We start from the raw sequence: 26,915 nt of genomic DNA, 5'->3' as shown, positions 1-26,915 counted from the left end.
CTGCCTCACGGGTGAAACAACACTGGCACCCAGTGGATGCCTGGCTGAAAAGGTTTCCAGGTTCCTCTATGGGAACCTGCCAATGGGAAATGACCAGCCATCGCTGAGCCATCATTCATTCGTTCATGGGTGAATGAATGTTCAGCTGACGGTGGGATTGCTCTTGTCCTCGCTTAATACTTGCTTCTCGTGAGTGCTTATGACTTGCTGCTGGGAGCTTTTCTACGAGTCAATCCCACGAGGCAGGTATTATTATTCCTGTTTTGTAGATGAGGAGGGCTTAGAGAGGTTAAATAGCTTGCCCCAGGTCCCACAGCAACTGGGCTTAGTTTCAAACACAGACCGGCTGACTTGAAGCCTGCTCTCTTAGCCATCATGTTCTAGAGCTGCGCTATCCAATATGGTAGCCACTAGCCACGTGAGGCTATTTAAATTTAAACTGAGTAACACGGGCTAAAATTTAACCTTCAGTTCCTCAGTTGCACTAGCCACATGTCAGGTACTCAATGGCCACACGTGCCTTGCGGCTACCATGTTGGAGAGTGTAGGTCAGGACATTTTATCATCTCACAAAGTTCTGTCGGAACCCAGAAGTGGGAGTCGTATCTCCCGAGTCTCAGTTTAGGTTTCCAATTTTCTTACTTAAAAACTTGGGTTTCCAAACCCTTTCGCTTGCCCTTTCTCCATGGCACAAGTGTAAAGGGAAGCCATTTTTAAATTTAGAGATGTTTGGAATCTCCATGTACATCTGTGCTCACTGGCAACCAACACCAGTTTCTTGGAGGCAACATGAGCTCATCTTCTTTATAAATTTTCATCCACAAACAATTACTTGGCTTTCTTGGTGAGTAAGCAGTGTTGGTTGCAGTCTTTCTTCCTATTTCAATATTTATTTAAAATATGTGATTTAAATTCTATTATGGTAGGGAAGGGTCAAATTGAAAGACATGTTCTTTATAAATGATTGATTATACTTAATAGTTTACTGTCCTTTAATATAATGTAGTGTTAAAAAAACCCACTCAGAATGCTAACATCTGTTTTAAATTTGCTTTTGCTAACACTCTTATGAAATAATCTTTTATAAAGTGGTGGATGAAGAAAAAACTAAGATTGGGGGACACTAGGGAATAGTAGGTATTAATAATAATAATTGCTATCACTTGTTGTGCAGTGATTATCTCACAAGTTCCTCATAATAATTCTAAAGGAGGCGATATTATTTCTATTTTTACAGATGAAGAGGCACAGAGTATGCTTAGTAAACTTAAGGTTCCCACAATTTACAGCAGCCCTGGGGCTGAAACCCAGTCTGAGTCTAAAGCTGGAGCTCTAATCACCTCTACACGACGCCTCCCAATAACATGTTTCTTGGTCAGGACAAGAGGGCTGGAGCAAGTTATATCATTCATTCACTCACTCATTCGTTTATTCATCCAGCCAAGAGTGTAGTGTGTGTCTACCACGCAGGCAGCACTGTGGCAGGTACTGGAGATAAAGAGGTATGACAACACCTGCTTTCAAGGATCCCACGTCTTTGCTATTGCAGATGAAACTTATTACAGAGTGAGCTAACTTAGGGGGGGCTGGGATGTCTGTGTATTTTTCTTGCCCCAAAATATTTGAATCAATGCAGCGTCTACCAAATATGATTTTTCTATAAAAGCCAAACTGAGGTGGTATTGGACAAAGGCCACTTGACTTATCCTTTTTGGGAGACTATGAATCTGGTAGACACTGACCCTACTACGCCCACATTCTCTAGGCCTTCCTTACCAAGCCCATGCATCCAGCTGCCTTCCAGTAGCCTGTGAACACTTCCTAGGAAGCCTGCTCTGCCTGGGTGCCCACTGGGGGTTGGAAATGCCAGGGAATGAACAACTCCCCGCTAACGACCACATGGATTAGTTTCCCATTGCTGCTGTAACAAATTACCACAAACCTAGCATCTTAAAACAACACACATCTATTGTCTTACAGTTCCGGAGGTCAGAAATCCAAAGTAATAGCTCTAAAATCAAGGTGTTGGTGGTCGTGTTCCTTTCTTGAGAGGAGCATCCCTCTCCCTGCCTTTGCCAGCTTCTAGAGGCTGCCCACATTGCCTGGCTCGTGAGCCGCTTCCGCCTACAAAGCCAGCAAGGGCTGGTGCAGCCCTCCTCACGTCTCGTCACTCTGACACCGCATCTTCTGCCTCCGCCTTCCTCGTCCACATTTAAGGACCTTTGTCATTACGCTGGGTCCACTCAGATTATCCAGGATAGTCTCTTTATGGTAAGGTCAGACGATTAGCAGCCATAAACCCATCTGCTACCGTAATTCTCCCTTGCCACGGAAGGCAACATATTCCCAGGTCCATGGGATTAGAATGTGGACATTCTGGGGAGTGGTCATCATTCTGCCTACGACACCATGGCTCCCTCCCCCCTCAGGTAAAGTAACTCCAAGGTGAGTGTTCTACACGGACTCCAGAGTTCCCCAGGGGATTAAGCTCTGGTCATCCACACTGGCCTCTGTCTTGACAACACACCCTTTATTTCCTCTGTGTCACTTTCTCAGTGTTTCCCTGGGTCACCTCCCAAATATGCGACTTGTACTAGAATGCTTGCAGAATGCTTCTGGGTCAACTTCTGGGGAGAACCAGAAATAAGAGAGTGGACAAACCCATGTCAGGAACAAAGCCATAATCTGCAAAGTGGGACAATTTGATCACCTCTGATCACCCTCAGGTATTTATCTGTGAACTTCCCAAAGAAGGACAGATTAGATGTGCTGGGATACAGAGGCCCCTGACGAGTGGTGGTGGATACAGAGGCCCCTGACGAGAAGGTCAGTGCTGAGACCATGGTCTGGAAAGACCTCATGGAGAAGCTGGGCAGGCAAGGAACTGGTGGATGTTGGATCCTGGAGCCTGCAGAGAGGGAACCTATGCCCCAGAGTTTGCCAGGAAGCATTCCTGGTGAGTAGCTGCCTGCAAGCACTGAAAACCACAGACACACTGTCTCTCCTTATCAGATTTCTTGTCAACTCTCTGTTTTGCCTGTGTAGACTTGGTTATAGAGAACTGTTCTGTGTTTTTCCCCCAAGGAACTTTATTTCTGGGGTCTTGAGCTGTATAAGCCATGTCTGACTTTCAACCTTCACAATTGCATTCGATGACACAAAAGTGAGACATACTTGCTGAACAGCTGGGTCCAAATACGTTGTCATCAGTGCAGGTTTCACAGGCTGTCCCGCCAAATCCTTCCTGCAGGACACCCCAGGGAGAGGATGTTAGACCCAAGCGATCTGCGCGCTGCCCACAAAGCCCTTGGATGTCTCACTGACTTGTCTGGTCAGCGTTTGTTTCTCAAGTGTTATCTTCCCTCTGTGCCTGTCCTGAAACTCCTCCTTTCTCTTTCTTTCTTCATTGCTCTTTTTGTGTTATAATTGTACATCCAGCCCTGCATCAGTTATCACTAAGAGTCTGGAGCTCTTCAGAAGAAAGCTGCTTAGTTAGTCCAAAGATACAGAGAACAAGTACTGACGGCTAAACCATAACTCCACCCAAGGCGGAAATGAAAACGCTTTCAGTTCTGCATTTCTGAAGACAATTGAGCTCAATCCTTTTCAGAAGGATTTCTTTGTATTTCCATTGTCTAAGGCTTGAAGCTTGCAAAAGTCCCTTTCGTGGGACAGCAAAGAAATGCCCCAATTGGCAGGCGCAGTGCTCAAGCATGGGTGCGGAGGACAGCTCCAAAGACTCGTCTGTTAATAACAGTGGTTTTTAACAGTAACAATGACAAATTTCTGTAGCCCTGCATGGTTTCACAAAGTATCTTCATATACATGATCTCATCTCACTTTTTCAACAAGTCTAATCCCATAGGTATTATTATTAGACTCATTTTACAGGTGAATACACCTAAGGCTTAAACTCATTTTACAGATGGATACACTCAAAGGTCCCCCAGCCTCTAACATGTCATTTTGTTGCACACTGCGTCTTTTTTTTTTTTTTTTTTTTTTTAACTAATATCGCTACTTCTTAGAGTCTCCACCCAGTGTGTGTTTACAGAGGGACCCCACAGGTAAGGAGAAAGCAGAGTCAGGGAGGAGGAGAACAAGGTTTTGAACTCACTTGGCAGGAGCAGCTTCCGTTTCCTTCCATGCCGTCAGCACAACTGCCCCGGCCACTGCAGGGCGCCCTCGCTCCTCCCGGGCACTCTGGGGAATCAAAGGGCAGATTCATTGGTTTGTGACTGCACAGAAGCATGGTGCAAGGACGCATCAAGCATCTACTACCTGCCGGGTAGTGTGCTAGTTGCCAGGGATAAGAAATAACTGAAGACCTTGCCTGCTTTATCTAGGGTTACACAGGGGAGGCAAGTGAACCACAGAGTAGTCAGGTGCTGTACCAGGACGCATCAGATTGGCTACCATTTCTTGAGCATTTGCTGTACACTTTACAATCATCTAATTAAATCATCCCCTTTACAACCCTCAGGGGTTCCTACTGGTGCTAGTTAGCAGACGAGGAGACTGAAGTTCAGAGAGGTCACATAACTCGCCCAAAGTCTCACACTTTGTAAGTCGCAAAGCCAGGGATTTAGCTCAGCCCTTAGTATGACTCTAAAGCCAGGCCAATTAGTCAGTGTGCTAGACAGGGTATTGAGGGAGCCCAGGGAAGGGAGCTACTGATACTGCCTTGGGGAGTCAAGGAGACATCCCTGAGGAGGAGTCATTTAAGCTGGGGTTTTGAAGGCTCAGTAGGAGTTGGCCATGCTTAAAAGAGAAGAGCGTTTCAGGAAGAGGGAACAGCAAGTACAAAGTCTTAGAGTTGTAAAAGGGCATGACCTGTTCTGGGAATGATATAAAGTTTGGCAGGTTTGGAACTTGGGAGTTGGGGGGAGGGTATGGGGAAATGGTAGTCGATGAGGAATAATAGATTGGCTGGGGCCAATTAATGAAGTACTTTGTGTGGCAAGCAAAGGAATTTAGTTTTTACTCAGAAGCTAATTCCAAAAAGCATCAGTTTGCACGTTTGGGCTGTGCTAGACCTGAATCAGAGTGTTTATAGACATTTATTAGAGGATTTCACAGTCATTCACTAAACATTCAGGGAATACCTACCATGTGCCAGGCATTATATTACACACTGGGGTGGAGGGACATTTAGCTAGAAAGTCAGATAGTAAATGTCCAAAATTAAATACAAGATTTAAAGTAATGGTAAGAGACAGAAGTTTAAGGTACTGCTGTGATGAGGATGAACAAAAGGTTTTTTTTTTTTTTTTTTTTCTTTCTACACTTGCTGTTGTTCTACACTTTGAGTGCTGAGTTGACATGGGTTTAATGCTGGTTTGGTTGAGTTCTGATTGTTAAAATGAGGGATCTGGACTAGCAAACATCAAGCAGAAACGGTGCAATGCTCATGAATTGTGTTTGTGTGAACGAGGCAGGATCAAATGTTATCCCAAATTAAAGTTAGCAAGGCAAATGCTTTCCAAAAAATAGCTAATGATATGGAGTTCTAGATAATAATAAAGGATTCAAAGCAATACCCTGAAGTTAAGTCCCATTTTTAGCCCCATTTTCTAGATGAGGCAACTAAGGCGAAGAGTAGTAGAGTGACTCGGCCAAAGTCAGCCAGCTGGTAAGCTTAATGAGAGACTCGCTTACCAGAAGCACCCAACCTTCCTGCCCTCCCTCCCCTTCTACCACCATGGACAAAGACCTTTGTCCAAAGCTCTCCTGTGCCATGAACTTACTGTCATGTATCTCCCGAGAAATGCAGAATCTGAGTCAACCACAGGGCTAGATCACACAGTTTGAGCCTGTGGTCCTTCTTTCCACAGCGGTGGCAGAGCCAGGCTTCCAACCCTGGTAGATGCTCGAGTCGACTACACTGTTCATCGCTGTTCAGCCTCACCCAGCACCGCTCCAGCCCAGAATCACAGCACAGATGCAGACACGGTTATGAAGTGAGTAAAGGAGAAGACACGCTGAGGTGTAGCTACCGTTTATAAATCACTTAGAAAGCGAGTACGTTGGTTTGGGCTGTTCTCACCAGCTATAGGGCAGTGACTACACAAGATGAAATGCTGTCAGGAAAAAACCCGGATTTTTCAATCGAGTGTTCTGGGTTTGAATCCCAGCACAACTCTTTGCTAGCTGTGCCTCTTTGGCAAAGTCGATGCCTGGCTCTGAGATTTGGTTCAAGCATCTTCCTGGCAGGTTGTGGTAGGGACTGGAAATATTAGGCGCCCAAGAAATGGTGGTAGTTAGTACTTAGAGTGGATACTCTCCATCCTCTCCAGTTTCTGTTCTTTCAGGCTGGCCTTGTAGCAGATAACAACACTCAGGAAAAAAATGATTGGGCACCTGTTGGAATCAGGACCATGGAAGGTCCTGGGTATAGAGGGTGAGCACACAAACCTGGTCCCTGTTTCCATGGTCCTGCCAGTCCAGTGTGGAAAGAGTCATGGATTAACAGACAATCAGATAAGTACTGGTTTACAAACCAGGAGAGAGGTTGTCCAGGGAAGAGACCTAGAGCTCTGATCACTCTACTGGAGGGCAGCAACACTGACCTCAAACCACTAATCCTGCATGGCCCGGGTCCCTGAGGTTTGGGCTCAACGGAGGGCAAGAGCTGGATCACTAAGGAAGGGCCTGGTTAAAGAGTGTGGTCTTTAGCTTTAAAAAGGCATCAGTAGGGAGGGTGGGAGAGAGGGAGACGCAAGAGGGAGGAGATATGGGGACATACGTATATGTATAACTGATTCACTTTGTTATAAAGCAGAAACTAACACACCATTGTAAAGCAATTATATTTCAATAAAGATGTTTAAAAAAAAATAAGGCGTCAGGAGGCGAGGATGAAGAGGGTCTAATCAGGCAGGTGCCAGGTCCACCTTTGAAGCTCATCTGAAAACCAACTGAACCACTTGAATTCACGATACTGAGCAAGGGGTGCTAAGAGAGGGTTTCCATAGGCAATGGGCTATCAAACAGTTCTTCTCCCATTGCCTGGTGCTATGGGACCCTTCTTGGGATAAGATGGTACTTTGGGAACCAGGCCCAGCTCTGGGCAGAGCCAGGATAGAGGTGACAGCTCTGCCACTGTTGCTCTCTCTTGACCCCCGTGCCTCTCCCTAGGGCTAGGTGTTCAAGGTGCTCTCTGGATGACCCCCAGCTTGCCTTCAGGGCTGGCTCAGAAGAGCACAGGGCCTCCGCCACCCTGAGGCGCAGTCATCAGTGCCACCTTGCAGAAATGCTCTCCCAGGCCTTTTCACTTTTGTAGGCAATGACGCCTGAACCCCAGGCTCCCCCCAACACATTCCATCCAATAGTCTCCTCCAGGCCTTGAGCCAGCTCCCCTCCCTTCCCTTCTGTCCAGCCCAAGCAGACCACCATGTGCTGCCCCCCAGTGCCCTCCCCTCCACACTCTGCCTGTGCCTGTCCGCCCTCAAAGTGGTTCTCCCTGACCCCGTCTCCGAGGCAGATTCAACTTTTCCATCCTCTGGGTGTCCCTTCTACTCGGCTCATCCCTTGTTACCACATACAGAGCAGCAAATGGGGGCAGAGTCATCCACTGTGGATATAACTAGATTCTAGGCTACAGGCTGATTGCAGAGGAATTGGGGAGTTTCCCCTCATCCCAGCCCCCAAGACTGTGACATTGTATCCAGGAAGTCTGGGCCTCCTTTTTTCCTTAGGGGATGGTTAGCAATCCTTTCTTTTTAAAAATGTAGGCAAGTGTTCCTCTAAGTGTGATTGTGATGGAGTGGTTACAAAGGCAGATTCCAAAGACCCTCCTCTCTCCAGGAACAGCAGCTGTGAAAGTGCACCTCTCAGGGCATAATTTCCCTGAAATCCACCACCCTCTTCATGAAGCCACACTTTCCACTTCCAGCCAGTGACTGAGCACAGCAGGGATACCAGGGCAGGCCCATTCTCACAAGACAGAGGACCCCTTCTGTTGAGTGACTGTGGCTGATGGAGGACTCCTCACCAGCTTCACCAAGTCTTCTTAGAACTCCATGTAGTCTAAGACTCTTCCATCCAGCCTTTCTTGGTTCTCTCTCTTACAAGGGTTAGCGCTCCATCGTTGACGGATGCTCTCCCCACTTCTCCTGGCTTCTTTCTCATCTTCCCTTGCAGGAACTCCTTTTAATTAATCTCATGCATCTCTAGCCCTACCTCGGCACGTGCTTTGAGAGGATGTAGGCTAACACACCAGGGCGCAGGGAGGCTTTGTGCAAATTGGAAAAAGCCTTCCCTACCCCAACTGCCCTTGTGGATATATCCCCATAGACACTAGACTTGGCAAGCAGATGAAACTAAAATCAAGACGTGGCCCTACCTGAGGGTGGACCAGGCCCACACCAGAGTGCGTGGCTTGGTGAGCCAAGCATGGGCTGGATTTCAGTCTAGACTCGCCCTGTTGGCCCATAATAACCTGCTGCCACTTTGCAAAGTCTGGCACCTCACACCCACTGAATGAGGATCTCTGGGTGTAAGACCCAGGAATATGCATTTTAACAGGCTTGACAGTAATTCTACTGCACAGCGTTGTTTGAGAACTGCCGGCTATGCTGTAGGAATTAATGTGAATAGTCCCTGGCAGGGAGGCTGTGAAGGTGCTGCTTAGGCTGCTGGGAGGTGATGAGCTGATGGGCCTTTGCATGGGGATGGTTGTGTGGTGCCTGGGCTGGGCACCAGGCAGGGCCCTTGGTGCTCCAGCAAGGTTCTGCTGTGAATGAGCTTACTGAGGAGGGAGTGCCTGGACACTCAAGGGGACCAAGACTTACTTCAGAGGAAAGTGCAGCACCGAGCAGCTGGTGGAAGGCCAGCGCCCTGCCCTCATGGAGCTTACATTCTAGGTTTCAGTGAACACTGGGGACACGAGATCAAAAAGATATACTCTGTGACTTCAGGAAGATTACAGTCTAATTCCTTCATTTAGAAATTATTTTTCATCAGGAAATAGCAGGAATGAGGGAGGGGACATCACTACAAATCTTAGAGGCATGAAAAGGATAATAAGCGGATATTACGAACAACTTTATGCCAATAAACTTGATGAAGTAGATGAGGTGAATAAATTTATTGTTCCAAACTACCAAAGATCATTCAAGAGAAAATTGATAATCTGAATATCCTTATATTTATTTAAGAAATTGAATTTGAAGTTAAAATCCTCCCCACAAAGAAAACTTCATGCCAGATGGCTTCACTGGTGAATACTACCTCACACTTAAGGAAGAAATTATATCAATTATATAAAAACTAGGAAACTGAAGAAGAGAGAACACTTCCCAGCTCCTTCTATATGGAGAGCATTTTTACTCTGATTCTAAAACCTGACAAATACATTATAAGAGAAGAAAACTACAGACCAACATCCCTAAGCAGCATAGATGTAAAATTCTTTAAAAATCTGAAACAACAATTAAAAATCAAAAAATTCTAAAACAAAATTTTGCCCCCTGAATCCAACAATATACAAAACAGATAATACATCATGGTCAGTGCAAAAAGGTAAGAAAAAAGACTCAAAATGGATACAGATTGGAAAGGAAGAAATAAAAACTGTCTTGATTCTCAGACATGATTTTCTACACAGAAAATTCAAAAGAATCTCCAAAAATTCATTAGAACTAATACATGAATTTATAAGTTCTCAGGATACAAGGTCAGCATACAAAAATCAATTACATTTCTATAAACTAACAGGGAACAGCTGGTGACTGGAATAAAAATATATAATTAAACATAATACCAAAGCCATGAAGAGCTTAGGTGGGAATATTACAACAATTGTGCAAAACCTGTAAGCTGAAATCTAGCAAACACTGACAAAAAATAAAAGAAGTCCTAAGTGAATGGGGATATACTGTGGTTATAGATGAAAAGAGTCAATATTTTATGTTGTCCCTAAACTGGTCTATAGATTCACTGTAATTCCAGTTAAAATCCTAGCAGAATTTTGTGGGTAGAAATTGATAAACTGATGTTAAACTTTATATGGAAAAGTAAAAGAATTAGAGTAACCAAGATAATTTTGAAAATGACCAGGTTGGAAGACTTATACTACTTAATTTCAAGACTTACTGTAAAGCTATAGTAATCAAGACAGTGTGGTAAGGTGAAGGGATAGACATATAGATCAGTGGAACAAAATAGAGAGTCCAGAAAGAGACCCCACGCATTGATGGTCAGTTGATTGTCTACAATGGTCCAAAGGCAATTCAATGGAGAGAGCAGAGCTTTTTCAAGAAATGATGCTGGAATTACTGGATATCTATATGTAAAGAAATGAACCTTGATTCAGAGCATGAGTCACATATTACAGTTAACTTAAAATGGATGGTAGACCTAAACGTAATGCCTAAAACTGTAAAGCTTCTAGAAGAAAATATAGAAGAAAGGCTTTGTGACATTAGATTAGGCAAAGATTTCTAGATGTGATACAAAAAGCAATGTCTAGAAAAGAAAAATGGAAATATTTGACCTCACTAAAATTAAGAATGTTTTGCTCTTCAAAAGGCACTCTTTAGGGAGTGAAAAGACAAGCCACAGACTTTGAGAAAATATTTACAAATCACATATCAAATAAAGGACTTGAATCTCAAACACTTAAAGAACTCTCAAAATTCAGTTGTAAGAAAACAACCTGAATGATGTATGAATAGCAAATAAGCACATGAGCCATGCAAATTAAAATGAGCTGCAATCAAATGCTACCATACACCTATCAGAATGGGTGAAGTTAAAAAATAACTCTGATTATACCAAGTACTACCAAGGATACCGAACAACTGGAACTTTCACACGTTGTTGGTAGGAATGAAAAAATGATGCACACACTTTGGAAAACATCTTGGCAGTTCTTATAAAGTTAAAGTACATTCACTATACAATCCAAGACTCTCACTTCTAAGTATTTACTCAGGTGAAATGAAAACGTATGTTCACATTAAAACCTGTACATGAATGTCCATAGCAGCTTTATTCTTGCACCAAACTGGAAACCCAAATGTCTTTCAGCTGGTGAATAGATAAACTGGGTAGAACCACATAATGGTGGACCATGAAACACTGTAAAGGAATGATCTGCTGATACATGTACCAACATGGAGAATCTCAGATGCATTATGCTATGGGAGAGAAGCCAGATTCACAAAGGTCTGTACTGTAGGAGTCTGATTATAGGACACAAAGGCATAATGATAGGCACAGAAAACAGATGAGTATTTGCCAGGGGTGGGGAGTTGGGGGAGGACTTGACCACAAAGGGAATTTTGGGGGATGACCTAACTGTTCTCTATCTTAATTGTGGTGCTTGTTACACAGCTGTTTAGGGTTGTCAAAGCTCATAGAACTGTCCACCAAAAAGCGTGAATTTCATTGTATGTAAATTATGACTTAAGAATAAATGAAAAAAATCCATTAGCAGATCATGTACTTCGATGATAGATTTGGAAAAGGTGGTCAATGTCCCTATAAATAATTAAACTTTACTTCTATGTAGACCTCAGGGGTGTCCATTTCCGTAGATTATACTCACTGGAAAGGAAAACACGCTAGGACACTAGAATCCGAAACGGCTGGTTTTAAACACGTGGTAAGTTATACAATTTCCTACCTTCAATCTCTAAATCTTTTCATTTGAATACTTTAGTGTGGTTGTAAGAAAATCAATGTACTGGAAGTATTTCTTCAGGTCCAAATAACCATTTAGCAAACCATTGGGCCAGATGTTGGTCTTAGAAAGACCAGCATGACTTGTTTTTCCTTTCTGTCCTGTCCTTGTTTGCTATTATTATTGTTATTGTTAGCAATCTAGACCCTGGGTGGAATGCCAAGAACATTACACATATTATCTCAGTATATTTAATCTCCACAACTGTGAACTATTAATCTTCACCCTGTGAAGTGGTTATTTTCACCATTTTACGTATGAGGACACTGCGGCATAGATAGGTCACACAGGGCCATTGGGCTCAGAGATAACGATTCCCATTCAGCCCTGTCTGACTTTAAAGGCTTGTAATTGTGCTTCTCTGTATGGATAATTATTTTATATAATTATAACTATGGATAATTATATATAAATTATACATTTATATATATAATTATTTTAAATGGCTCAAGTGTTTTACAAGCCATTCGTTTAATTAATGAATTCAACATTCATTAAGTGCCTAGAATCATCTTCAAAGCTGGCAACGTCTTCTCTGTTTATTCACAAGAAAGTGAAGGTTTAGCTGGGACAGAAAGGGGCCTGCCTGCCTCTCGCTGTGGGCAGGCAGGGGCTGATGAGGCAGCCTCTGGGCTTCGGGCTTATTTCTCGAGAGGTGCCCCAATGCCTCCTTCTCTGAAATGAGCAGCCTGCTCCGTTCAGGGCCCATTGGGTGTCTGCCGGTGGTGAATTTTCTGCCTCCTGGGGCTTTCCTCAGCCTTAACATCACATATGCTGCAGGGGATAGGAGGCTTTCTCTGCGGCGTGTTCCTCATTCTGGCCAGGCCTCTCTGCCAGTGGCTTGTGAGTCAGCAGGCTAAAGGGCAAAGTGAATGCTTACTGCTATGGACTGAATATCTATGCCCCCCAAATCCGTATGCTAATGCCCTGACGTCCAGTGTGATGACATTTGGAGGTGAGGCCTTTGGGACGTCATTAGGTTTAAACGAGATCATGAGGGTGGGGACCCCGTGATGGGACTAGAGCTCTTATGAGAAAAAGAGGGAGCAGAGCTCTCTCTCTGCCACTTGAGGACATAGAGAGAAGGCAACTGTCGACAAGCCAGGAGGAGGGCCCGCAACAGGAACTGGACCTGCTGGCACCTTGACCTTGGACTTCCCAGTCCTCAGAACTATGAGAAATACATGTCTGTTTTTATGGTATTCTGTTATAGCAGCTCGAGCGGACTAAGCCCCTACTGTCCCCACGTTCCTGAAGGGGTAGGCCTTTGCTTTGACCTGAGGCATCAGGGTGACCCACGGGGTCCACGGAAAGGCAGACAATGGTGCAAAGAAAATTAATAAACCCAAGGGATCATAAGCTACATAAAAAATGAGATGCACAGAAATGTCCTTACCAAACTGAGCAGGGAGATAGTTATCAGCTCAATAATAGACGGAGAGGATTTGTTGAGCATTTACTATTTCTAAGCAGTTTGCATGCATGGTCTCCTTCTGACAACAACCGTACGGGAAGCTACCATTCCCGTCCTCCTCCCCAGGTTATAGATAAGGAAACTGAGGCTCAGAGAGGAGAGGAACTTTCCCAAGATCACAGGGTTGGTGACGGTTGGAACTACCATTGTGATCAGGCCTGACTCAAGGTTCTGAGTCCTTAACACTAAGCCAGGCTACATAAGACCAGTACCTTAGAATAAAAAACCAATCCAAGACACACCTCCTGAAGTCAAGAGGCCAGCCAGTGATCTGAGAACCACAAAAGACAGAAACGGTAAGTAGCATATTCTGAATGCCTACCATCTGCCAGGCGCATCCTATGTTCCTTACATGTACGAGTTCACTCAATCCTCAGCACCGCCTTTGGAGGTAGACATATCAGCATCACCATCTCCATTTGACACGTGAGAAAACCGAGACTGAGAGATTGGTTTACCAGATATAGGATGCCAGTGAAATTTCAATTGCAGATAAACAATGAATAAATGTTTAGAATAAGCATGTCCCCAATACTGCAGGCATATTTGTTGCTTATCTGCAATTGATTTAACTGGGTATCCTTCACTGTTATTTGCTAAATCTGGCAACTGGGCAGGGAGGGGAAGTAACTTGCAAGGTCCCAGAAGGAGAATGCGGTAAAGCTGAGAGTGGAAGCCGGGCAACCTGACTTCAGGGTCTACAATCTTACAGTAAAACCACACTGCCCCTCAGGGCTAGATTGGAACTAGGGGGAACTCAGGTGTCACGGAATCAACTCCATGCAGGGACAGGCACCCAGCTAATGGAAGCAAGTTTGCCAGGAGCAGGCTCATGGCGGGAGGGCTGCCTTCCCAGCAGTTGACTTGGCCACACACCCAGGTGTTTGGGTAAGGAGACAGGGACAGGTTGGAGCTGGGGCTCTGCAGTGAGACGGCCCTTGTTTCCTACCCTGCTCTGCACTTATTAGCTGGCTCTCGTTGGGCGAGCTGCAAACCCCCTCAAAGTCCCAGAGTCCTCACCTGGACTCTCAAGTGTGACTGTGTCTCCTCATCTGCTTTTGTGTCCCTCTCCCTCATCAGTCTGTGAGCTCCTTGGGGTTACGGACTGGGCTTGTCACATAGGTGATTATGTGCAGCAAGCAGTAGGGGCTCAAGAAATGCTCGACCTTTATGAGTTGGCCAAGCCTGGAAGGAACTTTGGAAAAAAGATAGCAGGAATGTGAGAGTATAGAGAGTCCTTCATGTGTTGTCCTAAACTGAATGCTTTAACAATTTATGAAAACAACTTGTTCGGTTTTAAAATAAAAAGTTTAAAGTAAAAGTGTACATTTCTTTCCTGCTTCTCAAATCACTTTCTATCACCTCAGGTCCCCATCAGGCAAAAAAAGATGGTAAAAACTGACATTCTCAGCAACCACACTTGAAAGAGCTCTTCCAGAATCTGTTCTAAGGGCACTAAGGCCTGGTGGAGGGCTCAAGCAGCTGATAAGGCTGTTTTCAATAATTATCACATTTCCCTTTGGTCACTGCTACCCTGGGGGTCTCTTGCATCCTGACTTTGCTCACGCAGGAGGCTTACCCCTGACAAGCTGTCAGCAAATCATCAGCTGTTCTGTTCCTTTAAAGGCAGATAATGAACTTCCTGGCCAGGAAGAGGCCAGGGACCTCCCTGTAACTTTATCTCCCAGGAACTCCAGAAGTGGCTATTAGTGTCACCACCTTTGTTTCAAAGCCTGGTGCACAGTGCTAGGCAGGGACTATGTCCTGGTTTTTAAAAATGGTAAATATTCCATTGATAGCTCTGGGTGGAATTGTCTGCCTGGGAAACTGTTGTGAAAATAGGTTCCTCACGTGAACTCAGCATTATTTATGCCTCACAGACTGGTTTCAAATCCATGTAGTCCATTTTCTGCAACCCAGGCAGTGAACGGCAGGCAACATACAAGAGGAAAGAAAAAGAGGTCTGGAAATGCAAATAACAGGATGCAAAAAAATAAATGTGCATAATTTGATGACACTGACCTCACAGAGCATCCAGACCATTTTCCTCTGAAATAATCAGACTGCTTGGGCCACAATCAAGTTTCTGTGTGACCCTCTGCCCACATTCTTTGTCCATTACTCTTAGCTTTTGCACAGATCTGTTACCGTTCACCATGGGATAATAAAGAACTGGGATGTTCAAATTTTAAAAAAGTATTTCCTCTGAAACAGAATATTGGTTGTTCAAATGTGATTTAAGTTTCAAGGTTAAAAATACGTTTCTGTGCTAATAACACACATATGAGACGCCCATATGCAGATCTGACAAAGCTGTAGAAGTTTTAATGAGGGAAAAGCAAGTTAAACCTGAGTAGAAACACCTTCCTTACATCAGATGACATATTTTTTCCTCAGGTGAGAATTCATGCCTTATTCCTAATTTTAGAAGATAAGTAATTTTTTTCATTGTGCTTCTCTTTGTTTTCTAAGTTTTCAGAATTGATCGTCGAGTTTTCTGGTTTTGAATAAGGTACTATTAAAATAATTTAAAAAGTAACCCAGGGCTTCCCTGGTGGCGCAGTGGTTGAGAGTCCGCCTGCTGATGCAGGGGACACGGGTTCATTCCCCGGTCCGGGAAGATCCCACATGCCGCGGAGCGGCTGGGCCCGTGAGCCATGGCCGCTGAGCCTGGGTGTCCGGAGCCTGTGCTCCGCAGCGGGAGAAGCCACAACAGTGAGAGGCCCGCGTACCGGAAAAAAAAAAAAAAAAAAAAGTAACCCAGAGGTGTTAAGTGTGAATGTCTTTGTCAATGCATCAGAAAGGAAGTGGATTCTGCCCTTGACTTGGAAAGAAGGCTATTCCAGAGCTTGTGCTTCCTCAAAAAGAAAGATGAACATACGTCAGCAGCTCCAAAATGGGCTTATCCTTGCAGAAATGTACAGCGATAGCCAAGATCTCACTTGTCATCACCACAGAGTGGGAGACGTGAAATACGTGGCAGAGTAGAGCATTGATCTCTTTCCTGAGCCAAAGGAAGGAAGTCTTTTGAGACATTTAGTATGTTTGGGAGATGAAGATAAAGGGAAGTGCCCTTTTGCCCCAATGAGAGGACAGCCTTGGTTTTCACGTTTTGCTTCTCTGGCCTCAAGACCTATCACAAGGAAAGACCTGAACATTCAAGGAACCCTGCAGACTCCTTTGACTGTAGGGGTGAGTAGTGCACAATTTTTGCATAGCCCAGAGTGATGCATGAAACCCACTGAAGATCCTGAATCCTGTTGGCCGCACCTATTTTTTCGAGTAACCCACTGTTTAAGAAGGGCTCAGGGAAAGGGAGTCACTTTATTCGCCTTGCATGATCAGAGGTCTGTTTTGATTGTGATTCGCTCATTCATTTATTCATAAAATGTCTACAGAGTGCCTTCTTTATGTTATAGACTCCGCTAAGTACTTTCCTCTATATTGAGGTTTTAAAATCCCTCCTAGAGTTTTGTAGGGTAGGACTTTTTACCCGCATTTGACAGCTCAGGAGACTTGGAGAAGCAGCAAGTCATTCTGTCATTCACTACGCTGGATGTGCTCACTTTCATTACTGCATCTTAGACAAAGCCTTTTCTTGTCTACGGTGTGTCTAATTAACTTAAGATCACATTAGTTTCCATGGGTTAGAAAGAGAAAAGCAAATAAAAAATTCAATTTTATTCTGATGACTATATGAACTGGATGTGACCATGACCCTCTCTGATGCTAAAGAAGTTCGTGAACTCTGGGTTAATCGCTTGATTCTGATGTGACAAATGCTTTGAAACATGAAGTGCCCATGTGCTGGGGTGGAAACAGAGCAGAGTGGTTAACACAGAAGGGCCAGGGTATCCTAAACCCCAAAACCTTGACCTTTCCAGGGTAAGGAGCGTAATCCAGACATTGACTGGGAAGGCTGAAGGGACCTACCAATCGAAAGAGAAACTGCAATGCTCAACATCGCTCATCATCAGGGAAATGCAAATCAAAACCACAATGAGATGTCACCTCACACCTGCCAGAACGGCTATCACCAAAAAAACACAGATAACAAATGTTGGCGAGGATGTGGTGAAAAGAAAACCTTCGTACACTGTTGGTGGGGATGTAAATTTGTGTAGCCACTGTGGAAAACTGTGTGGAGGGTCCTCAAAAAAAATAAAAACAGAACTACCATATGATCCAGCAACTCCACTCCTGGGTATATGTCTGGGAAAAACAAAAACACTAATTCGAAAAAGACATGCACCCCAATATTCATAGCAGCATTATTTACAATTACCAAGATATGAAAGCAATCTAAGTATCCATCAACAGATGACTGCATAAAGAAGATGTAGTGTATATATATATATATGTGTATATATACACACACACACACACAATGGAATATGACTCAGCCATAAAAAAAGAATGAAATTTTGCCATTTGCAACAACATGGATGAACTTGGAGGGTATTATGCTCAGCAAAATAAGTCAGACAGAGAAAAACAAATACTGCAAGATATCACTTATATGTGGAGTCTAAAAAATACAACAAACTAGTGAATATAAGCAACCTCACAGATATAGAGAATAAACTAGTGGTTACCAGTGGGGGAAAAGAAAGGGGGGAGGGGTAATACTGGGGCAGGAGATTAAGAGGTACAATCTATTAGGTATAAAATAAGTTACAACGATATATTGTACAACACAGGGAACAGAGCCAGTATTTTATAACTCTAAGTGGAGTGTAACCTTTAAAGATTATGAATCACTATATTGTATACCTGTAACATATAATATTGTACAGCAGCTACACCTCAATTTAAAAAAATGGGGGGCCTCCCGGGTGGCGCAGTAGTTAAGAATCCGCCTGCCAGTGCAGGGGACACAGGTTTGAGCCCTGGTCTGGGAAGATCTCACATGCTGCGGAGCAACTAAGCCCATGTGCCACAACTACGGAGCCTGTGCTCTAGAGCCCACGAGCCACAACTACTGAGCCCAAGCGCCACATCTACTGAAGCCCATGCACTCTAGAGCCTGTGTTCCGCAATAAGAGAAGCCACCGTGACGAGAAGCCCGCGCACCGCAACGAAGACCCAACACAGCCAAAAATAATAAATAATAAATAAATAAAAATAAATAAATTTATATAAAAAATAATAAAAAATTAAAAAATGGGAAAAAATAAAATACAAAATACAGAAAAAAAGAGAAATTAGAAACACGTTGGGGACTCTACCTCTCTCTCTCTCTCTCTTTTTTTTTTTTTTTTTTTTAAGACAAGTTCTGCTCCAGGCAGTGAGACAGAGTAGAAAGAGAGCAGGCTTTGGTGCCAGGAAGCCCTGAACTTGAACTTGCTTCACTTACCAGCCCGAAGGAGACAGAGATCATCTTTAAATCAGATTCCTCATAGGAAAAATGGGGATAAAAAAGTCTAACTTAAAGCTTAGCTTTAAGAATGAAATCATTATATAGGCCAACTACTTCTCTATTACCTAATGTCAGCAATATGGAGTAAATGGATGCTATCATTCATTTAATCATTAGTTAAGTAAATAGGAGGAAACATTATGCATATAATGTGGGCTCAACTATTTAGAAGCCATATGGAAAAAGAAAAACACCAAGGAAATAAGCCAAACTACTTATAGTTTTCTATGTGCGGCAGAATACAGGTCACTATTTTTTCTTTCTTTAAACCTTTCTAAACTTTACAAGCTGTGTACAATTTGCTTATGTTATTTCAACAAGAAAAACAAAGCAAAAGAGAAGCAATCTCTCCCTTTAAGTATTTAGATCCTTAAGGAGATGCTTTCATTACATCTTAGAAGATGGAAAACAAATGGTAAATTCATGATTAAAACGCCTGATATTTACTATTACTCCTGCCCCAAAAGGGATCTCACATAATTTGCATGTCATATCAGGGACTTAGTCACTACTTGAGTGTTAACATCTTTAATCAGGATAGAAGTTCAATTTCAGCTGACAGATGCTATGCTTGACCAGAGGAGTCTAACTATACCATTGACTCAGGTTTGGTTAGTGGTTTTTCTTACAATGGAACCGGACCATTACAGAGTTTGATATTGCATCCTAAGACAAAGTTTTAGAAGAGTTAATGATTATCTTGGTTGCTAAACAATAACTACAGTCTTTGAGGTATTGTAATCAAATATCTTCTTAAAGAAAATTGTATTGAGGTTATAATAGCCCAGCAGTCTTACTTCCTCTCTATGGTCAATAATCTTTTTTATAGAAATGGATATCCTTTCAATTGTCCCCTTTTCTGACTTGTAAAGGAATTGTCTTAAAGAGAGATCTCTAAATGGAGGAAAGCAGATATCGATATAAAAGCTGACAGGGCTAGAAAGATTTTCTACATATAGACGGAAATGGAAATTTCTAGAAAAAGATGCTAACATTCTCTTTTATCAGGCTTCCTTCCTCTTGATTTTCTGTAAAACGAGACATTGAGAACCAAATACCATCAAAGGAAAGTGTTGTGACACTTACCCATGCAGTCTGGGCCCCAGTGGCCTGGACAGCACTGAGGCTGGAGATAGTCCCTCCTACAGATATGGCGGCATCCAGGGAGAGACAGCGAGTATGTTCTGACCTCAAAGGTGTACCTTGGAGGGTAAAGAGAGGACATTAACCCATAATTAGGGCAACACAGTGAACTCTGGGCAGCGAGATTTCCATAGATTTTTATTTAGGTCTTTATACTTGCCTGTATTTTAAAATATGTAGATTGAGTACATTTTGCTTCCTAGGTAAAATAAAGCATGATCATGATTCATCTTTAATTGTAAGAAACGTGAAAAAATCAGGGAAGGATGAAAATAAGGGTGAAATATCTAAAATGTTAGAAGTGAGGTTAGTAGATGAAAGAAATGATGCTAGGTTCTAGGCACATACTAGAGGTGGGCTTCAGACTTGTCACTGAGTGTCCTAGCAGCCAATGCAAGAAGGGAAAGATCAAGAGTTTTGTGATGCACAGTACCTGGGGATTTAAAATAAACTGACCATTCAGGATTTGCACATTTTTTGCATATGCCATAGATAGAAAATTTCTGTGAGAGGTGTTGTAATGCAGTGAGCAAAATTTGCCACGGTTTTCTTGATATAATCGTGAGTTCCTTAGAACCGTTTTTGTACCACCAGCTGAGGAACAGTTCTCGATCAGCTAGTCTACAGAGGTTAAATGCTTGTCTATTTACAGGGATCTCTGTATGGATGACTTATTCTAGGACTTGACTTCAGTGTATCTAGAGCCATGAATATCATTTCTTACTATTGGGCTGTTAAGAAGAGTGTGATGGTGAGTTCAAGGTTGTGCTCCTAAACCAGTCCCTGGAATGTAGCTGATTCACCAAAGAGCTACTGGCTTTATGGGCAGTCGAGCTGGAGATAGAGTTGATGATTTCTTTGAAAGGTTGAGCATATTGGCAGGGACATCTCTTCACAAAGAAGGGGACAGGGGGAGCCCAAAAGAGAACCAAACTGTCCCCTCAAGAACAAGTCCTGGCATAGAAAACAAACTTACGGTTACCAAAGGGGAAAGTGGGAGGGGGGAGGATAAATTAGGAGTTTGGGATTAACAGATACACACTACTATATATAAAATAGATAAATAATAAGGACCTACTGTATAGCACAGGGAACTGTATTCAGTATCTTGTAATAAACTATAAGGGAAAAGAATATGAAAAAGAATATATATATGTATATTTATAATTGAATCACTTTGCTGTACACCTGAAACTAACACAACATTGGAATTCAACTACAACTTAAAAAATTTATATGAAAACACCAGTCTTGGGTTTGTTTCAGCATAGCTGAATGACAGATCAAAGTTCTCAATTCTAAAATAGACAGCCTGAATGCAATAATCTTATCTGCTGTGTGTGTGGGAAGTGGGGGGAAGGTGGGGTGGGATACACAACCAAATACGCACTTTGGCCGTGAAAATAAAAAATCAGTATAAAGTGTTCTCAGTGAAGTCCCCATATAATTTTAACCTTGAACCCCAAAGCTTTCTGCTGTACTTTCTCAGGGAATCTGGTTACAAAGGTGTGCCCACTTCGGTAACTAAGTGGTTAACTGCTGCGTATGCTCGCTAATTCCAGGCCAGGCAATGTTGGGAAACTTCTATTAAAAATGATGAGTTGGGGTTTTAGGATATAGTACAGTCGCATTAAGCAAACGTGAATTTAAAACAGTGTGATCTAACAGTGTTAATGGTTTCATTTATATACAAAATTCTTCTAATTCTTCACCCCTGAATTAAAAACAAACTCATTGAGTACTGTCTAATTTTTGAATTAGTAGACTGAGTAAATTAAAATTTGTGTTTGCATTTGAGCTGCATGGCTGCATCCGTGAGCTGGCGGGCAGAACTGCTTGTCATCCTTTGCAAGGATTAACCTTGAATTATGAGAGTTTTGAATCATAAGAGGGCTTCAAAAATGCTACACTCACATACAACGCAAGAAAGCTGTAATTCCTTTGTCTCCCTTCTTTGGGTTCTAATTAGTATCAGGGTGCATAGCTAGTTTGTAAGATGACTATCAGACCCAAGGCTTTTAACATGTTCTGACTAGAACCTTTTCCAAAGGAAACAAACCCCAGATTTTCAAAATAAAGAAGGGCAAGATGAAGGCAGAATATTTTGGTGCAATTTTGTATGAAAACATGAATTGTAATATATTTTTTAGACTCAAGGTCATAGTTGTAAGGTACTTAAGTTTGGGTTCAATGTAACCTTAGAGTAAGAGAAAATCATGGAAATGCTTTGTAGTTTTTTTCTTTTTTTTCCCGGTACGCGGGCCTCTCACTGTTGTGGCCTCTCCCGTTGCGGAGCACAGGCTCCGGACACGCAGGCTCAGTGGCCACGGCTCACGGGCCCAGCCGCTCCGCGGCATGTGGGATCCTCCTGGACCACGGCACGAACCCGTGTCCCCTACATCGGCAGGCGGACTCTCAACCACTGCCCCATCAGGGAAGCCCGCTTCGTAGTTTTTGAATTGGGAGGTTTCAATTCGGATTCACAATCCTTTGAGTTCCAAGACTCCAGCACACATATTTTCTCATAATGGGTACCTGCAATCTCGGATCCCTATGGTGCCATTGGTAATCTTGGTGTAACCATCTGGGCATTTCATTCCAAAGTTGAATGAGCAGGATCGGCACTCAGTCCTAATTGTAAGGAGAGACTTCTTATCACATCTTTTTGCCTGTGAAAACATTACAAAAAAAATCAAGTCCCATTAGCAGAGCCTGGGTTGGCCAATCTTCTCCATTAGCATCATGTAAATGAAACGACAGGGATGGCAATGAGGTTGATTGGTAATGACTGGTGGGTCTTTCCCTCTTATCTGCAAGGAGTGTTGGAATCAACAAGCAATGTCTACCACGGCTGTGGGCAAGGGAAGGTGCTGCTTATACCACCCATTTGCCATAACTGATCTCAAGTCTGGAGTCCAGCGAAGTAGAGCAATGTCACTATTTACACATATCCAAATGCGAAACCGGAAGTATACGGCAGGGTACACTTTTCAAATGGGAAATTGTAAGCAGGTTATTCAAGATCAATTGATCACAGATCAATAGGTCTCAAGAATATTCTTTCAGCATTGATTCCATAGGAATAGTCTAGTTTGGGTGCTAAATGCTGTGAAGCATACAGTTCCTGCTCCAAAGATGTTTGCAATCTTTTGATGATAATCCAGCTAGAACGTGGGTTCCGTAAGAGCAGAGATTTTTTCCTGTCTTGTTCTCTGCTGTACCTTAAGCACCTAGAGCAGTGGCTAGCACATAGTAGTGCTTAGTAAATATTTGACTTTTTTTTAATAGATCTTTATTGGAGTTAATTGCTTCACAATACTGTGTTAGTTTCTGTTGTACAACAAAGTGAGTCAGCCATATGCATACATGTCCCCACATCCCCTCCCTCTTGCGTCTCCCTCCCACCCTCCCTATCCCACCCCTCGAGGTCATCGCAAAGCACGGAGCTGATCTCCCTGTGCTATGCGGCTGCTTCCCACTAGCTAACTACTTTACATTCGGTAGTGTATATATGTTGATGCTACTCTCATTTTGCCCCAGTTTCCCCCTCCCACCCCGTGTCCTCAAGTCCATTCTCTATGTCTACAACTTTAATTCCTGCCCTGCAGCTAGGTTCATCAGTGCCGCTTTTTTTTTTTTAGATTCCATATATATGCATTAGCATGTCGTATTTGTTTTTCTCTTTCTGACTTACTTCACCCTGTATGACAGACTCTAGGTCCACCCACCTCATTACAAATAGCTCAATTTCGTTTCTTTTTAGGGCTGAGTAATATTCCATTGTATATATGTGCCACATCTTCTTGGTCCATTCATCTGTCAATGGACATTTGAATGAATGACTTGTGGGAAATCACAGACACACTAGAAATAATCACTTGGCAACATCAGGTGGCAGAGAATTCACTGTTAAAATGAATGACACAGATACACTTTGGCCTCGTCTTCAGGATCCCTTGTGCGCGATCCTGTTGCTCATCCTTCATGGATATGATCCTCTTTCTCTAGTTTCCTTCATCTCCCCATTAAGCTTAAGAAGCAGCAGCTTTGTAGGATGAAGAGACACTGAACTTGAGGCTCTGAAGACCTAAGTTTAGAATCAACTTTTGTATGTTGCTAAGCATACAGTCTTGAATGAATTCCTTACTTTTTGCCATCATCTGTAAAGGGGGGATATGAATAACCACCCTGCAGGTTATTGAGACCTGAGTGATGTAACACGCGCAAATCACCTAGTCCAGTATCTAGAATATCATAGGCCATAAATGCTTGTTCCTGTGACATTTCTGTTCTTACCTGTGTTTGGCTGGTTGCCTCTCCTCATCGGAGTGTTCTTTCCCGTCCCCTTGGCTATCCACACCTCAACACCCTGTGTAACACCACGTCCACAAAACCACACTAATTTCTCTTCCTTTTCTCGACTTCTCCCTATGGCTGGACAGTGGAGTACATCCTGTTGTCTTTCTCTCCACTTAAAAACCCCTTGCTGGAGAGGACCACTTCTCCTATTTCTTTGTCATCCCACAGCTTATACCCTGGGCCCAGCATTAGGTTACAGGTGGTGGGAAAATAACTACTTCTAAGTTCATTGAAATATGTAAAGGCTGCATAAGAAGAAAGCTTACATTTACAGGGCAATATATGGTTACGCACACTTCCAAAGGCATCATCTTATTTGATCTTGACCACCCTAAAGACAAGTAGGGGAGGTATCATCATCCTCATTTTAGTGGGGAGAAAACTGAGGTGGGGGTAGGTCCAGTGACTTGCCCAAGGTCACACTGTCAGTTAGTGGCCTTATGATTCCTTGATCAGTCATTGCTCTTCCCCATACTGTACAGTGGTGTATAGAAAACAAAATCTGTTTTTACTGGCAGCTTTCATTTGGTGATCATTATGAACGAAAACAACACTAGAATGTTCTTTGTGAAATAATAAAAGCCACTCTTAGATATTGTTTGAATTGATTCCCTTGAATGGTTAGGGCATACCTACACTTCTTTTAAGCAGGACTTTCTTTACATTAGGGTTTCCCATTTGGACAAGTTTATGGGGTGACAGTACTTTCTCTTTTCTTAGTAAGCCAGAATACTCTCTCTTCAAGGAACCCCTCGATCTTCAAACTGTCCTTTTCCAATGGAAAGGCTCATTCTCTCTCTCATACGGTCCCGTCTAAAAAGTAAACTCAGCTTTAAAATCAGTCAAGGCCTGACTTTGTCCTAAAGCAAGCACTCCACAATGGTGATGATGGTGGTGATGTGGATAATTACTGCTGTCTGTGGAGCAATGATGGGGAGAAACTGAGGCTTAGAGGGACCAAGTAACATGCTCAGGGTTCAACAGCTAGTAAGCCATGGAGCAGCGACTGGTCCTCAAATAGCTGTTAAACAAAGAAAAGCCCCAGTTCAAACTTGCCCCTATCTAACCTCATAGCTGGAGCACTTCACCCTTATGCCATCTTCCAATGTTTCAGTGAAAAACCTTATCAGAGTATAGCCAACTGGAGTAAAACTGGTGTTGATAAAAATGTGTCTGGCACAAAACAGATTCACAGACACAGGGAACAGAATCGTGGTTGCCAAGGGGGTGGGGGGATGGGGGAGGGATGGACTGGGAGCTTGGGGTTGGCAGATGCAAACTATTCTATAGAGAATGGATAAATCACAAGGTCCTACTGTATGGCACAGAGACCTATGCTCAGTATCTTGTGATAAACCATAATGGAAAGGAATATGAAAGAAGAGTGTATACATATGTAAAACTAATTGCCTGGCACAGATGCAGAATCATGGTTATGTTTTATTATTAATAGAGCAGAAATCCTATCTCGTGAAATACATTTTAAATAAATCACTCAGATTGCCTCTCACATACCTCCGCTTTACTTATTTTTAGTTTTGTCTGTGCAGCATGCAGGATCTTAGTTCCCCACCCAGGGATTGAACCCATGCCCCCTGCTGTGGAAGCATGGAGTCCTAACCACTGGACTGCCAGGAGAGTCCCTCACATACCCTCCTTTAGCCTGGACTTGCTGCAGAACTGGTATTGAACCTGCTATAGGATGACAGCTCATGTGAGCCTGCTGGGCAGGCAGGAGTGCTGGCGTCATTCACAAGGACTAGCCATTCGACTGCCCTGCGTACTTCTGCTCAACTCGTGGTAGGTAGATGGATGGATTCCTGGCACATTTGGTGACACTGTGTTTCTCAATCAGTTATCACCCAACCTGGAATTCCCCAGAGCTCCTCTCTACTCAGCTCTCTACAGCCATTGTTATTTTCTACATTCAGAATGATGCAATGGGAGGTATGCATTAAAGCAAACCGACAAAAAGGATAGCAAAATCCACAATGGATAGAGGGATGTTAGCACTTAAATCAGAGATCCCAACAATGGCATTTTAACGCAGGAATAGAACTGGGTTAGCACCCCTTCGGACAGATCCCCATTAGAATCCTATTCTCCACAAGCTTTCTATTTTGTGAAGTCCAGATAGTACCATTTACCTAGGACAACGTAGGAAAGCAAAAAAGTTTATGTACACAATCGTGAACATAAACACATTTTAAAAAAACGCAAGTTTCATCTTACCTGCTCTGCAGTCTCAGGCAGGGAACAGAGATTTTGTGCCGCCAATCCAAGAAAAAGAAGTATTAAAATTTGTAGCATGGTGAGGAAATATTTGCTTCTTCTCCACGTCAGGCACCTGTCAGGACTATTTAGCTACATTAACTTAGTCTGATGAACGCCCAGTGAATTCTTTCTCATTTCAGTGTTTGCTTTTAAATCTCTTCCTCTCCTTTTCCTGGATTGAAACAGATGATCTGTGAGAACTGCCTCCAGACAGGAAAAATGGCCAATCTAGGGGTCGTGGTGAAATCGGCCACTCTCAACTGTATACACGTCTGGCTCAATGACAGGATATCCTCAAGGCGCTGAGGCAGAGACATGGTCCGGAATTTTGGGTGCCTTATGAAACTCCCAAGAAAAAGCTCCTGCCTCCTACTGCCCTGCCCATCCGCCTCTGGTCCTGCCTACTTCTGGCCCCAGGCCCTGCCAACATTCACGCAGCCATACCGTGGAAAACTGCAGGCCTCTCCCCCTGAATGCAAAGGTCTGAGCTTGCCATCAGGCAGTTTAAGCAGGGATGCCCATAAATGGGCACAGTTCCAGGCATGGAGGGGATGTTGCAG

The 26,915-nt window shown here is 43.2% G+C and overlaps 1 protein-coding gene across 1 annotated transcript in view; it reads right to left on the bottom strand.

Annotated features, from left to right (window-relative positions):
• STAB2 (stabilin 2) overlaps positions 1-26,609 on the bottom strand; it is a 165,556-nt gene extending 138,947 nt beyond the window's left edge. The window contains exons 1-5 of the mRNA XM_082850111.1: positions 26,314-26,609; positions 22,258-22,391; positions 19,666-19,781; positions 4,118-4,203; positions 3,175-3,244 (exon numbers count right to left, since the gene is read on the bottom strand). Coding sequence (XP_082706237.1) covers positions 3,175-3,244; positions 4,118-4,203; positions 19,666-19,781; positions 22,258-22,391; positions 26,314-26,391 — 484 coding nt within the window. The 5' untranslated portion in view covers positions 26,392-26,609. The remainder of the gene's footprint in view (positions 1-3,174; positions 3,245-4,117; positions 4,204-19,665; positions 19,782-22,257; positions 22,392-26,313) is intronic.
• Positions 26,610-26,915: the final 306 nt, after the last annotated feature.

The sequence above is a fragment of the Leucopleurus acutus genome (genome assembly GCF_964270905.1).
Source record: "Leucopleurus acutus genome assembly, chromosome: 11".
Classification (NCBI taxonomy): domain Eukaryota; kingdom Metazoa; phylum Chordata; class Mammalia; order Artiodactyla; family Delphinidae; genus Leucopleurus; species Leucopleurus acutus.
Note: the sequence above shows the minus strand (reverse complement) of the source record. Positions and strands in the feature narration are given on the sequence as shown.